Source organism: Accipiter gentilis, chromosome 5 (genome assembly GCF_929443795.1).
Source record: "Accipiter gentilis chromosome 5, bAccGen1.1, whole genome shotgun sequence".
NCBI classification, from domain to species: domain Eukaryota; kingdom Metazoa; phylum Chordata; class Aves; order Accipitriformes; family Accipitridae; genus Astur; species Astur gentilis.
In genome coordinates, this window is record NC_064884.1 from 2,877,848 (window position 1) to 2,893,823 (window position 15,976).

Here is a 15,976-nt window from a genome sequence, read left to right on the forward strand (position 1 = left end):
AAGGAAAACAAGAAGCTGGCGGTGATGCTGGCACGCAGCCGTGCCATAGACTCATCGCCGCTCACCTCCGACGGTCCTCGGGGAGCAAACCGCATCGCAGAGGGCCGAGCACACGCGCAAAAGGGTCCCGTAACATCGGGAAAGCCCACGGCGACAAATGGGCTTCCACAAACACATGCAGCTTCACCCGAGCTTCAGGAGCTTGCTACCGCATGAAGCCCAAGCACAGAGAGGAATGCAGCCCCCACAGGAGCTCTTCCTTACAGTCCTACCCCTAAATATAATACAGCAAGTAAAGCATACCTTTCTTGCTGGAAAAAGAGCAGCAGCACCTTCAAAGACCTCTTTGCAGTTTTTGCTTTTCCTCTCTGCAACCACCCAGCTCGACAAACCATTACCCCAAAAGGCAGCTTAGCACGGAACCACTTCCCCAAACAAAACGAGTCAAGTTCTTGGAGAAAGTGGGAAAAGGCAAGCTGGGAGGGCAGCAGCTGGAGGGAGAGGGGAGGAAATGAGGCTCAGCTGAAAAGTATCTGCTCAAGAGGCTGAAGGGGCCTTTTTCCCTGGAGTTTAAAGGGCCAGCAAAGGGTAAAGCCCATAGAGAATGGTTTCTATGAAAAGGGCAACTTGGATTCAAGTACCTGCCAGTCAGACAGTGAAAAAAAAGTTATAGGTGCATGAAACGGTTGAGGAAAGGGGGTTGCTAGCCTTTGAAACCGTCCCCATGGTAAAAATGAAAATAAACTGTGACAAGCAGTTGGGAAAAACAGCCCGATGAGGGGACGCCCAGAGAAAGGATGGCAAAACCTGCCCCCCCCCCCCAACCGGTCACAGAGCGGGTCACTCATACACCACGCGTGCTAAAATCACTGCGGGCACGAATGGATGTGACTCCATTCCGGTTCCTTAGCTGCAAACCACTGAGGAGCATTACAGGATTGTACCAGCAGGCGCCTGCCCTCCTCTTCCTCCCAGGGAGAGACTGGGGGAGGCAGATCAGTGTCGGACCTGCTCCAGACCCTCTAATCTTTTCAAGCTGGACCCTGAACTGAATTTGATTTATTTTTTTTTTTTTTCCTTCTTCTTTTTCTTTTTTTTTCTCAGCTGTAACTGCAACATCCTCTCCCTAAAGGTTCATCATCAGCCTCGGTGCTAATGAAAAAATGTGATAATGTTTGCCTCCTTCCTGGGGGTGGTGGGAGGCACAATCTAATTAAAGGTTTGCCAGCAGCCCGAGCGCTGCAGATGGATGGTTGTTTGGGAAGTGCAAAGTATTATTATTATTATTATTATGACGAATGCTAACACCGGCTTTCATAAACAGGCAACAGAGGAGGTGAAGCAGGTGGGATAAGCATAGGCAGGGCTCCTTCTGCTGCCTACACCATCATTTCAGCCTTACATAAATGTGGCTGTCAAGGGTGGCAACGGTAGATCCCATCTCTGCCGGAGAAATGAGTGGCTCGTGGATGGGCTGTGCTGGGGCTCTTGATGAAGGGTTTGTCTTTCTAGCTGGAGGCAGAACCAGCTGCCAAGATGTTTGGCTGCTTTAGGGGGGGGTGGGCTGTCGCCTGGGTTCCTTCGTAAGAGGAGGTTAGATATTACCATCAGCAGCTCCTTCCTGCCTCGGACGAGAAGGTCACTTGGGTGACAACAGTCCAACAGCATCAGGCTGTGGTTACACAAGACAAAAAACACCCCCGAGACATCGCCCAGGGCATCACGGTCCTCTTAAAGCCAACTGTGGACATGGCTACAAATATACCCCCGTCTACTCCAGCTGCACGGTCAATGGCTCCGGTACAGAGACGCTAGCTGGTAACTCAACTTATATGGTGAAAAACGTGATCCAGGACAACTGGTTGATATTAAGGTTGTGTCAAAAACAATATTTATTTCCTTTAGGGCTGCCCTGGTGTATCTATCACATAACAAATCAACGTGAGGATGGCTTATGATTGCACCTCGCTGTATAATAAGCCATCTCTGGAGCACTCACAATGCTCCCAGCAACCTTCATGCTCTTGTTTGGGTACCCAAGCTATTTGCAAACCTGTTTTTTGAGCTAAACCAAAAATTGTTAATTCTCGTCTGGAAACAAACACCGCCTCTATTTCCTTACTTAATCACAGGCTGTATCTCTCCTCCTTCACTGACCTTCATACCTCGGGAAAGAATGTGTTCCTGAGTTGGAAAACAAATTAGCAAGTGCTATACTGACAGTCCTGGGATGTTTGTAGGAGCGGGGAGTTAATGAGGCAGACAGAAACTATTCCAGACACCGGGTGCTACAGACGGAAAAAGTGGTTTGTGGCCACGTAGTGACAAGGGACAAAGAAAACCTTGGCGTGAAAGGAGACGGCAAGTCCATTAAGAGCAGCAAAGAGAGCCAGGAAGAATTAAATCAACCCTCTCCCACCTTCAAAAGCAAGGGGTGCTTTTAAAAACCAAGGTCAGCTTTCGTCTGCCTGGCCTCCGATGGAAAGAACCTCTGACTTTCGGGGGTGGCAAGCAGGAGGGTGACTGCAAGGTGACTGCAACCTCAGCCAGCCTTGGAGAATGTTCCAGCTTTGCCACCTGGTGCTGCCCTCATGTGGCTATTTAATGGGAATAGTGATGTTCGGTTTGTTTTCTAAAAGAAAATAATTCAGGGCAGACCAGAAAGAATTCCGGGCACCACGCAAGGTCTTTTTGCTGTTCACTTAAGCTCGCTTTCTGTCCCGCAGCCCTCTAGGTAACTCAGTTTGTCACCTTGCAAATAGGGTTTTCTCTTTGTATTAGGAGGCGGCAGCCTGCAAAATGCTCTTCCCTGGGTTGTGTCTCGTCGTAGCAGTGAGAGGAATTCATGCAGTTTAGAAAAACTATTCCACTTGGCAGGAAAAAAAAAAACCCCGTATCTGCAAAATGCTCATCGTGTTCAGCGGTTACGACTCCTGAGACTTAATTGCACGGCATTTATCAGATGGATTTACGGAGACGTATCGCTCTGCTGCTTAATTCTCTTCACACCCAGCCTGTTTGCACCTTCCAATATCCAGCCCCGCAAAATAAACTGGCTCAGTGGTGGATATACGGGAAAGATGGCATTCAAGGAAAGCTAGTTAGTCTTTATAGCACTGTTAATAAGCAAAAAAATCCAGGCTGTAGCCCCCTTAGTCTGCCACAGGCTCTTTGCACAAGAGGAAAGGGCGTTCAAAGACGAGTTTTGCCTTCCCTGGGTGTGAGCAGGGAGCCGCAAACGCTTGGACCTGCCAGTAGCTGCTTTTCTGTTCAGTCATGAACATGAGCACAAAAAATCTGCTGCCATCCATCCCCCCTCCATTACGCAGCAATGAGAAACTTCAGTGCAGAGCATCCTTCCAGCCCCAGGGCTTGAGACACGAGCAGTTGCAATTCAGCTTGTGCTGGTGTTTATTTTAGATATATATTTTTTTAAAATTTTTTTTTTTTTAATCCCCATAATCACTACCGGCACATTTTTCTCCCATCTAGGACGTGACATTTCCACTCATTTTTTGCAAGAAATTAGCTGGCAAAGACAGGCTAAAACCAAAACATGTGCCTGTTTTGTCTCGCTTTCCTAGCTGAGGGGTTAATTTTCAATGGAAAACTGGGACATTTTATGAATCCCTGCTGCTTAGCCATGTATCTTACAGCCCTTCGGGCTTTACAGGTCTGAGGGATGGATTTGTCTAAGCTATTATTACACACTCTATAATTTATCAGTCTTAAATTTAAGGATATCAGCTCAGTGAGGATTTTTATTTCACATTTATTCACTCTTTCAGCCTTTAAGTGAACACGAAAACTATTAACAAAACCAGTCTTTAGTTCAAAGCTTCGGTAATAAAATTGGTATTGTGTACAATCAAGCCATGGTGCTGCAAATTTGACATAATCTCACATTCAACGCTCTTTTACTCTTCCTCCTTGGGATGATGCCTTGGTCCGGAGGTACCTGACCTCAGCCTGGAGGTTTCCCTGACTTCAAATGGGGCAGGTCAAAGCCTCCAGGCTCTTGGAAAAGTCAGCTGGGCAAAGGCTGCCCTCCATCACTATGAAAACACACTCGGGAACCCAGAGGACGAAGCGATCTCATCGCGTTGAATTTCTGCGCTTAATTTTGTCGCTAAAAATCACTGCAAACAGTGCTCGTTTCAGAGACGGCGATATTCGTGCACGGATGGAGGGCAGCTACCCCCCGTGCGCTCAACGTGCACCTCTCTTCGCTCTTCCAAAATGTAAACATTTCATTAGATTTTTTTTTCTTTTTTTTTTTTTTTTTTTTTTCCTTCTAGAAAAGAGATTCTTCATGTATTTGGGGAAGGAGATTGCACACTTTTCACTCTTCATCGGATCCATTTAAGAAGGCAGCTTGGGAGCTCGTGTCACGCTTATGCTGCCGGACTCCGAGCCCGATGTAGGGTTCTCCGCTGCCTCTCCTGCACCTCTGGATGCAGCTGTAATGGACGAGCAATAAATCACTGTTAGCAAAACCCCCAAACTAATGCCGGTCACCAGAATGCTCAGGGGAGCAAAGTGAACTCGTAATGAATACGCGGAGGGAGAGAAACTATTATAGAGGTCCTAAAATGTGGGGTTTGGTTTTTTTAATTCTGTATAAAGTCTATTTGCTTGCGTAGACTGGACTATCCCTTCTGCAGCCCTTGTCTCAGCAAGCTATGCAGCATCCCTTAGAGGCTCGTAGGCCATGGGAGCACCCCTGAAAGTTGGAGAATGTCCCCTTGCCATCCCCTTGGAAAAGCCACGCCGGGGGCCAGTGATGTTTTAGCCATCAGACAGTGCTCTTGTACCTCTAATAAGTCAGTGACTGTCAACCGCTTTGAAATCCTTGCAAGGGAGGGGACAAAGTGTCAGGGGGTCCCGGTAATGCTTTGATTTCTCTATTGAATTAAAGTTTGACTTCTAGCACTCGGTGCAGAGAAAAAAAAAAAAAAAAAAAAGGCGGTGTGACTTCCAGGAGCAGCTTCAGGGGCTCAGTGATTTGACTTCTCCACGTTTAATGCCCGTGCCTCTCGCTGACACTATTTTGCATTCTGTGCACTCGACAAATAACGTGCAGGCTTGTCGCCGTGCGCTAAAACTTGCAGTAGTCAGGGGCTGCTTATTCAGCTGTGACTTTGTACTCCAGGATCGGCTGAAGTACATCTGCATCTCACTCCAGCCATCCCCATCCCCGCCTGCCCACCCCGCTCCTGCCCAAATTCATGCCCCAGCTGTACCAGTAAGCGAGAGTGTAGTTTATAGCCAGGATGGCCACAGCGGCTGCCCAGTGCCAGAAGAAGCACATGGTGAGGAACATGATGTTGCTGTGGTCCTTCTCATCCCACATGGGACCTCCCCACGGCTGGAAGAGCACGACCCCGATCTGGGTGGAACAAGCAATTTATTACCTTGGGGGAAAAAGAAAATCAGTGTACCGAAGCCCTCCAGCACCCCTCTGTCCATCTCGGTTATCTCCATGATCCACATGGTGACCGAGGGACTTGAGCCCTGACCAGGATAGTGGATTTTGCTGAGACAGTGCTGGCCTCGTTAAGGTCCAGCCGTGAAATGAGAGGCCGCACAAAGCAAGTCCGCGCCTGCCGTCTCTCTTTTTCTGCACAATATCCGGATACATACGTCCCTCTGCATTGCAGACTCCTAGCCATCCTTTAAAACCTCCAAATTTAGTATTTTACAAGCTCAGCACAGTTTTTAATCTCTGAATTTGAGTTCGAGTTAGCGCAGCAGCCCTGGGGCTGAGAAAGAGGAGGGAACTCTCATTTCTTTTCGGCAGCCTAGTTTGGGGAGTGGTTGTCTCCATCCGATTTCTTTGCTTCTCCAACTACTACCAAAGCAAGCAGCTGGCCGTATTTTTACTCAGCCATTTTATTGCTTGGTGGGGTTTGCATCTTTCCACTAAACCAGAGGGAGTGCTGCAGGGTGCATTAGACACATTAAGCAATTAGTACTTGGTTGTTAGATACTGTAAAATGTTGCTCGCTCGCTGCGAGCGCTCGCTTTTTCCGTTCCCCCCAGAGAAGCAATAAGCCAAGACAAACAGCTATTTCAGCAGGAGCAGTCATCAGAGATGACCTGCGATAAGTAAATTTTCATTCTGGGTTATGATCTATTTATGAAGCGAGCCTGGCAAAACTATCCTTCCGAGACACGTGATTGATACGTGATGTACGGCTTCTTTGCGTCTTTTCCCATCGCTCTCCTACCTCGGTGCTCTGCTCCGCAAGAGAACTGACCTGCCAGAACCACGTTCCCTGGACGATGGTGACACCGGCTCTGAACATCTCCAGGACAATGTTGTCACGGAGGAAGACCTCCAGCATGATGCTGCAGGCCCCTGAAAAGATGGCGATGAGCAGCAGGGAGTGGATATGCTGATCCAGCATGGGGCGGTGAAGGACGTGGTAATAAAAGAGACAACCTGCCAAAATACGTACCATCGCTAGAGTAGCATTAACACCACCAACCATGACCGCGGAGCCCTGGTAGAGTAAATCGCCTGCCCGGTTGGTGAATGGAGACAGGTCACCACAAAACCAATGTACTCCACATAACACCATCCCTCCAGGTCTCCTGGCATCCCACCACGCTGGAGGGACGAAATGCCCAGCCTTGGGGCAGGAGGATCTGAGCAAGATGGGGACCAAAGGCAGAGGACAACAGAAGGGTGGTTTTCCTCCGGCGTCGGTGCCGTCACCTCTTCAGATCACCCTCCCCTCATAGCCAGGCTCCTGCCGCGTCCTACTTCTCTGTTGCTAAACTTCACTCTTTTCTTGGGAGCTGGAAACAGCACCTTTCCTTTCCTTACGTGCCAAACTGGGTCTGTTGAGCTGCCCCTGCCGCTGCTTTAAAAACCATTGGGATTGGGGAAGGGAAAAATAACAAGAAATGTGCCTTCATTCAGGGGTTTTCTACATCAGCAAGACCGTCCTTCCCCTCTGTGATCCAAAAGGGGTCTGAAATCCTGGCTCGTGACTTGCGAGACAGCCTGAAGACAAAATGATATTCATGATGTGCTGAAGCCAGAATAAGTCACTCGAATTTGCCACGTGCAACGCAAGCAGATGAGGATGACGATGCCTGCAGTGCAATTAATGGCTCTCGGGGGGGAACACAGGGCATGCGAACAGCTCTGTAGATGTAAGATAAATGCCGCATCCGCCAGCCATTTATCATAATGAGGAAACCCAGCCTGCTGCTTTGTACCGCTCTCACCCCAGAAATCCCAAACCAGGCGAAGCCAGGACCTATTGATGCCTGTATTTCCCATCTTGCTGCAGACCGCCCTTCGATAATATATCACCTACAACGTGTCCTCTCTTCAGGGGCGTTCAGAGCAATATCTCAGGCTGGCAAATTTTGGTCCCTCCCGGACTCACCCTCCGACGTCCCTCCCTGAATTAAGTGTCACCTTCTACCGACCTTCAACGAACACAGCCACGGACAGCATGAGGCGATCCAGACCCTGCGGCACCACGTGGGAGATGTAGGTGAAGACGTCCACCACCCCGGAGAGGCCGTAGAAGAGGTACATGGTGGTGTGCTGCCAGTTCATCAGCTTCACCCAGTCGCGGTTGTGCCCGCTGTAGAGGTACAAGTGTGGACCATCTGGGACGAACTGCTCTGCCAGCATCCCTGCACGGACACGCAAGAGCACGCCGTTTCTGATGGTCTATTTGCAACGACGGTTGATGCTACTTATTGCTGGGGGAGAGGGGCAGGGTTCTGAAGCACAAGCTGATGGTTTTGCGTTAGGGAGAAAGGACTGGGTCTGAAAACCAGGCCTGCCTGTATTAATGGTAGCTCAGCTTTGGGAAGGGGTGGGAGACTTGGTCTTTGTTGCATCAAACTCTGTTGGAGATCAAGACAAGATGAACGTCAAGGACGCATCCTTCCACGTCTGGGCCGGTTTCTCTGGAGTAGGGGCTCTGGGACAGCCGTCACTACGGGCGGGGAAGTTACCAGCATAGCTAGTAAAATATAACCCTTACCTATTAGAGCAAAGATGATTTTGATTCCCCCTTCGATGGCATCCACACGCTGGAAACAATATATCCTGTGGGATTTCTTATTTATTTTCTGGCTGAGATACTGCAGCGGGTATTTCACAGACCACCAGAGCCCAAAGAGCAGGAAGAAACTGCCTGGTAGCGCGTGACCCTTGAAGTTCGCCATCCTGACAACGTCCTCCGACTACAAGGCAAAGAAAAACAATGTCATTATACAACATGCATCAGTTATCTGACGTAACGCTGGAAAAAAGTGGGATTTCCCTTTCAGGGAGGACTGGAAAAGGCTTGACCAGGCAGATGGGAATAGGAAGGAGCACTGGGAAACCCTCCAAGGGTGGGAGGTGGGAACATCTGGGACTTCTCTGAAGTCCTTGACCCAAGATCAGGAAATGTCCAAAAAAGCCAGAGCCCAGACTAGTTTAGCAGAGGCCCGATATCCGCTGAAATCTCTGACACACCCCAGCTTGAACCTTGCATCCCCCGGGATCCCTCCCAGCAGTAGCTCCTGCTTTTCCTAGCCTTCCTACGAGCGAGGGTATCCCCTGTGGAGCAGGGCAGGGTGGGCTTTTCGGGACGAGGTAGGAGAGATAATACACAGGGAAAACAGTCAGGTCTAGGGGTAAACATCAGTGGGTTTCTTTAGCTCCTTGAAAAGCCACAGAACTGGTGTGCTATGTCTAAAATATTTTTAAATTCCTGGAATTTTTTCTAGCCCATGGGGGGGTGGGGGGGGGGAACCCACCCTGCATCTGTTTCTCAAAGCCAAAGCATTTTGTTAAAACTATAGCTTCAAAACTACCCCAAAAGCTGCTGGAAACAAAACATTTTGCTTTTGGGCAAACAAACCAACTCGCTCCCTGCATCACTGCCTCCTCCCACCCCTTATTCTCTCTCCGGAGCATCGCTAAGCCGGGATTTGCACCGTGCAGAGCCCAGGGATTCCAGCCGAGCTGCTCGAGCCTCCGTGCCCCTTCGCGCCGGGGCGCGCACACATGCACAGTTTGTAGGAGAGCCGGGGGACCTGTTTCCTAGGAGAATCACAGCAATTAAAACCCAGCCGGCTCCTGTTTGCCATTTGCTGGTCTGCTTAATTAGGTGGAGAAACGATTAGCTCTTTCATGTGGGCTCCAGCATATGTTCGGGGGCCTGCCTTGGTGCGATCCCAGGTCGGTTGCGTCAGGCTGGTCAATTAGGATTTTTTTAATTGATAGCAAAGGCTATCAGCGCCCAGGACTCCCTTCTCCGTTTAGTAATGTTCTTCTTGATGCCGAGCTGTGCTTAACGCCGGGCTCTCTCGTGGCGTGGACGGCGTCCATCCCCATAGCAAGGTGCCATGTAGTTTGCTGCTGGACCTGACCTCCCCATCCCAGACCCCCACGACCCGGCTACCCTTAAACCACTTTCCCTGGCTGCGTTTTGGGCTTCATTCCCCAGCCGGCGGTATTCTAGATCAAAACGCGCTCTTAATTCTGCTGTTGCCTGCCTTCTGCGTAAAGGATAATTTGGGCGTGAGGTTGAACGTGGCTTTGCTGCTGCCAGCCTTTGAGAGGGGAGGGTGGTTGCTTTGGCTTTACAAATATCTGATTTCAGGTCGGTTTGTCCCAGGGGGACCTTGTTTTGCCCCATTAAGTCCGTGCCCCCGGAGCTCGGCTGTGTGCAGATACCATCTCGCAGAGGCGGCCGTCCCCGGGCAGGAAAATCCGGCGGGTTAGATCAGACCTGCTAAAGCCCTGTAGCTGACCTGCCCGATTTGAACTGGTTTAACCAAACCAGCTAATCCAACACCTCCGAAGTAAGCAAACATTGTGCAACCACCACCCGGGTGCATGCAGCTACATGCAGCAGCAGGCAGGGCTGACGTCCTTGCAGCTTACACCGGTTGGTCCCGCAGTCCTGCCTTCACCAAATACCTGTGAGCTATCACAGTGGGTTTCATGCAGACTAATTTAGGAGGGGATTGAAGCCAAGAGTGAAAAAGCCGTGCGTGGAATTATTATTTTCTACCGTATTGGCTAGCAGCTTTGCAGGCGGCTGTTTTGCAGAGCCCTGCAAGGCTCTGCCTTATTTCCTGACTTAAAAGGAGAGATTTATTGACAGTGGGCGCATTGGGTAATTCAACACAAAATCAAAGCAAGATGCCGTTTACCAGCAACGCTAGCACAGTCCAGTGGGTTAATACAATAGTCTCTTTAGTCCTTTGGTAGAGGTAAACGGGCAATCAGAGCATCCGCCTGTATCCCTGTGATTAAGGGAGCAGCATACCTGAGCCAGGGAGATGGCTGGAAAAATCTGTATTTTCTGGATGAGCAGAGAATCCCGTCACATACATGCAAGGGTATAACATCAGGATAACGACTGAAAGCAGAACTAAACCGATCCTCGAATACCACGACAAGAAGTACTGCAGCCATAGCACACCATATTAATGCTATAACACTACCACAGCAATATATAGTCAAATATGTAACTCCGTGACCTAACTCCAGCAGTTACATTTTAAAGGCAGATATTTAATGGGACCTGATGGTTTCCCACGAGATTGACGCAGCCGAAATGGGATGACCTAAAGCATACGCTGATCAATCATAAGCAGAGAAACTCAAAGGTCCCTGAAATGGAGTACGCACAACCTGGCTGGGCAGCACGTCCACCTTACAGCGCTTACGTGAGATGGGGCGAGCTCAGCGGCACGATAGGGACTTTTTCGGGGTTGCTGCTGTCCGTACCCACCCGATTGCTTGTTAGCAGGAAGCAGGGTGGCTTATCTGGGATGTATGACCAGCAAAACTATTTCTCCTGTTTCTCTTCCTCCTCTGAAAACATGCAAAAGGTGAGTACGGGGCGGGGGGGGGGAAACCAAAACCAAACAAACCACATTATGTTTTCAACTGTGAGCGCCCTGGAGCAAACAGCTCTCGTTTATCCCTACAGCTCCAAAAGCAGCGGGACTTTGCCTGCAATCACCACATTGTGGGAAAGAAAAAGCCGAAAGTCCGGCTGATGTTGGGGCTGGTAGCAACAACCACCATTACAGGGCATCCCTGCAAAGCGTGCCTTTGCCCCGTTCCCTCGTCGTCTAGCCTGCACATTTGATAACGCACCCGTGTCCCTGCTGGCTTGTAATTAATGCACTTTGTCCTCTGTTTATTACAATGCCGTGCGCTGCGCTGGCTTAATGATTTACTGTTTCATCTGCTCTTATCACCTCCCAAAGGAGCTGGTTTCTTCTTGCTTTATAGCTAATGCACCCAACCATCCAGGGAGGCATCCGGAGCAGCAGGGAGGACGGCGAGGAGCATGACTGGGCTTTTGCCTCCTCCTCTCGCCCTACCCTGGCAACCACGGATAATCTCTTTGCAGCCAAACCCCGGGCCCTTTGAGTTTTCCGAAGGTCTCATTTGCTTTATCGAGTTCGGGTGGGTTTTTTTTGTAAAGGCTTTATTAGTGCATCGATAATGTCTCGGTCAGGGCATCACTTCCATTTTCCCCAGCTTGGAAATTACAGTCTAAAGTTCGCCGATGGAAACGGCTCGCAGCCATCACCCCTGCAATTAACTTTGCCCTTCGACCTCTGCAAATGAGGCAGTTCAGACACACCAGAGCTGGTTTGCTCACTGTGGGACCTGCCGCCGGGCTCTTGGAGCATCTGCGGGTGACAGGGACGGTCCCCGGGGAAAGGCTGACTCAGTGAGGAAAAGAAATGTCTTGGCTAGTGAAAAAAACCCAACCAAAAGGCTGAGCTCGGGTGGAGCTGGGGAATGCCACTGAGGTGCACATCTGGAAATAATGAAGCTACTTCCAACCCTCTTGAGGTGGTTTGGGTCTCCTCGTGCAGAATTTGAGACTGCAGGAGAACATCGAACCCAGACCTACAGCCCGACAGCGGCTGAGGTGCTTCAGCCCAAAAAGCGTCCTCCATCAGCCCGTTTCCTACCCAGCACGTTCTCAGCGCGCATCTCGGAATACAACATAACCAATACTCCCCCCGGGAGGCTGGGAGGGAAGGCAGCGGTCCACCGAGGGGGTGACCGGAGGAGAAGACTTGGAAGTGAGATAACTGTGCCTCTGCAGACGGAAAGACGGCAGAGGAGACACCCAAGAGATGTCAGGAGAGGCATCTCCTACAAATATAAGAGGCATCTCCTACAAATATAAGCGCTCCTGTTGCTCGCTGCCTGCCTGCACTGCCTCACTCTATTACTGTCTTACTTGTCTGCAGAGGCACTTCTAATCATAGCAGCACTTCCATTATCTCCCCTAGGAGTTGGATCCCTAATGCATTAATGTCAGACTAAAATCCCACTCTGAACCATTTCATCCCATTATCATCGGTTTTTCTTCTATCTCTGCCTCCATCTGCACCGGGGAGCGTTAAGGGTGACACTGAGCAATCACGTTACTTGTTATTAATACTCGCGAGCTCAGCCACGTCTGCAAAACCAGGAAAGCAAATTTTCTGCCTCTAGAGGATCCTTAGGGGCTTTAGACCTAGGTTAAAAATGATCATCGTCGTTGGAATCTATCGGGCTCAATTGCTGGGGAATATCTGAAGGACCATCAGCTGCTGCAGGAGCTCGTACAGCGGCTGCAGATAGACACACGAGATAGACCGAGCTAACCTGAAAATAAAGGCCCACTGCAATGGGAAAAATTCAACATGGAAGTTCAAACTGGGATGAAAGCTTCAAATTTGGGATGCTGGACCTGAGGTCTATTTAATTGACACAGTGGACCCACCTGGAAAGAGACAGTGGGGGGGGGGGAGAAAGACCAAAAAGCTGGTGATGAAGAGCTTATATTGCTCTCTGCCTGCTACCGCTCTTCCTTATGCTGTCTCTTTTTGCCTTCTGTTTTATAAGTCCCTGCTTTGGACTCTCCATCCCTACCCCTGCATTAAGCCCCACCATCAGGGATGCAGCAAGAAGCAGCTCCAAGTTACAGCCCAGCAGAGAAAGCTGAGAAATAAGACAAATTAGCCAAAGCCATCTTAATTACAGGGGCTCGGAGCGGGTGCTTCGTCATCCTTTTGCTTCTCTTTATGACTTGCTTTTGTTTATTTGTGGTTTTTAAGGCAACGAGGCCTGACTTTAAAAATTATCTGTTTTGGGAAATGCGCGTTACCATGTTAAAAGCCATTTTTCTTTGCCTCTGTGTGATGCCTAAGAGATTAAAGTGCTTTCTAAAGGTGGTGGTTGCCAAGGTCCGTGCACCAAACTGCCTCCCCAGCCCCACGACGTGCGATGGTGGAATAGCCCTGCCTCCACCAACCCCTACTACCTCACAAGTACCAGCACAAACCAGCAACTCAAACGCAGCATTACCGCCACCAGCAATGCCGCAAAAATCGGAATTTTCCAAAGACGAGATGATTGCTTGTCCTAAAATTGTCCCGATCGCCCCTCAACGTGACACAGCGTAAGTGCTCCTCCCTGCTGCCTTTGACATGCCTCAAAGAAAACTATCCAAGACAAGCTACTAAAGAAACCATTTCCATTGCAATAGATCCCAGACATATCCAGTTATTCACTTTAAACACATAAACCTACACCTGTTGAGTATCGTGGCCCCCCCCCCCCCCTCGGTTTATTAGATAGCTTGTGGCTGCCTGGCATAAACCTCTGCAAGCGCCCCGTGCCTTGGCGATTGCACCCCGTGCTGCAAAAACGAGATGTTATTAGTTTGTTTTTTTTAACGACAAGCTGGTAGGAAGAAGGAAGAAACCCTTCCCCTGCAGCACCTTGCTAAGGGAGGCACCGTCCCTCCAGCAGGGCATTCCCCTGGACTCTGGAAATCTGCCCATTTTGGGGCCCTAAAAGAGACTTTTGGGGGCAATTCTGCAGGGAGAGGAGGGTGGGGAGAGAGTTTCTGGTTCAGTGCAGGCAACGGCGTTTTCGGTCTAGCTGTTAGGCAGAGCTTTTGCAGTTCATTTGGCTGGGACTGGAGCAGGGAGCTGAAAAGGGCTTCTTGCAGGCAGCCCAGAGAGGGGCTCGCGTTGGGCGGTGGGTTTGGTGGGGACTGCTTGCCCCCTCTTGCCTTTGCCTGCTTTCAGGACCCACGTATCGTGTTTATTTTTCAGCTTCCTCCTTGGAAAACATCGCTGCCCCTTTGCCTTCCCATGGAGAGGGGCTCCGGGCTCGCCTACCCCAACCCCTCTCCTCCCTCTCTAGGGGGCTTGGTTCGGATGCCAAATTTTGGGGTGCCCCCTCCATCCCTTCCCACCCAAAGGACAGGCGGGTAGGGTCCCTTCCCCTCCCAGCTATGGAGGCGGGCGAGTGAATCCTACAGCTCGGAGTGACTTTCCACCCTCCTCCCCAGCCCTTTCCCAACACGAAGCCCCCTCCCCACGCCGGCCCCGGCCAGCGGACCCTTACCTGTGCCGGTGATCCCGCTGCCGTACCTGCGGCCAGGTGAGCTGTGCTCCTCCCCTGCCTGCAGCACCTGCCTCCTCCCTGCCAGCCCTGGGCAATCCCAGCCTCCCCCAAACCCCGGCCAGATGGGAACGATGACCAGGGTCATCGTTAAAAACAAACAAACAAAAAAACCCCCCAAAAACCCAACATTAAACCATTGACACATTAAAAAAAAAAAAAGAAAAAACTACCCCTGGGCACACTGGGGGGCTTTAATTTGCAGTTTTCTCCCTCAAAACTCACCTGCGACTTCCTGACTTGAAAAACTGGCTGTCTTAAGGCTTTTTTTCCCCACATCTTTAGTTTCTCACATTTCATTGCAATGATTCTTTCTGTCACACTCCTCCGTTGCCCACCTCGTACAGGGACAAGGGCATTACTCCCCACCCCGGGTCGCCGCACCTCTCGGTGTAGCCCCGGCCACGAAACACTGCAGAACAGATTAATTTCTTTGAAGCACTTCATTTTCCGTGCTTCCCAGGTCGTGATGGATGGTCCTCCGGGGATCCCCACTCACAACCCATATTTCAACTCCGAATGCAATTTTCTGACCAGGCATCCTATAAAACGTAGTTTATTCTTAATAATACTTTCCACTTTCATCTCCAGCCCTGCAAGTGCTTTACAAATGTTAAATAATTAACCCCCACGACGCCCTTGGGAGAGAGGTAAGCATTATTATCGCTATTTGTAAGAGAAGCACTGGCAGAGCCTTCTGCGCAATAGCCCTGGGTTTAACTCACTTTTACGGCGCAGCGCAGGTACTTACATCACTGAGAGCAAATACACCTGCCACAGGGAATCTGTAGTAAGAAAGCCAAATTTTAATATTTTAAATAGATCCACCCTCTTTCACGAATGACTTCATGGTTAGAAGCGCTGTCTAGCAATCCCCTCTCTTTTATTTTTTTTTATTAGTATTATCATTATTATTTTGATTTATTAAAATATTTGATTTATTAAAATTATTTTCAAATGCGGTGCTTCAAATTTTCCAGAGGCAAAAGCCAACCTGCAGGCATTTCTTTTCTCTAGTTAAGCAGCTCCTCCATTAAATTGTTCCACGAATGTCCTAGGAGCCTGCTGCCATTTTAATGCGTGTCCTGCAAGCCCTGGAATAAATCAGAATAAATCAGGGTGCTGCAGGCACATGGGAGGCTTTACCCGCAAAAACCCCTGCACCTGAAACTGAGGTTGAGAAATAAATGAGAGGAAAACAAGTGGTAAGATAGAGGGTCTGGAAACATGAAGAACTATTTAGCTGGAGAGTTGCTGCCTCTCTGTGCAAGCTCATGAAAGAAAAACAGAGGATGTCCCAAAAATGTAGTCGAGGCACCAAAAATGCCATGCAAGAATCTTGGTCGTTAGTGATGGAGTTGCTGGACCTGGTACATAAATCCCACGGCTCCTCTCCTCTTGAAGGGCTGAGTTTAGGTAAAAACTAAACCTGCAACTAAACCTGACTCCAAAATGGAAGTTTGCCCCAAGAGAACACTCAGCTGCGTCGCGTTGGTGTTTCTTGGCTACCAG

The 15,976-nt window shown here is 49.7% G+C and overlaps 1 protein-coding gene across 1 annotated transcript; it reads right to left on the bottom strand.

Annotated features, from left to right (window-relative positions):
- Nucleotides 1-4,342: 4,342 nt before the first annotated feature.
- Nucleotides 4,343-14,439, bottom strand: LOC126038461 (transmembrane protein 45B-like). The gene is made up of 6 exons (XM_049800210.1): nucleotides 14,408-14,439; nucleotides 8,016-8,217; nucleotides 7,447-7,659; nucleotides 6,261-6,445; nucleotides 5,244-5,389; nucleotides 4,343-4,460 (listed from the first exon to the last, which is right to left on the bottom strand). Exons 2-6 carry the CDS (start codon nucleotides 8,197-8,199, stop codon nucleotides 4,343-4,345), a joined length of 846 nt encoding a protein of 281 aa, XP_049656167.1. The 5' UTR covers nucleotides 8,200-8,217; nucleotides 14,408-14,439.
- Nucleotides 14,440-15,976: the final 1,537 nt, after the last annotated feature.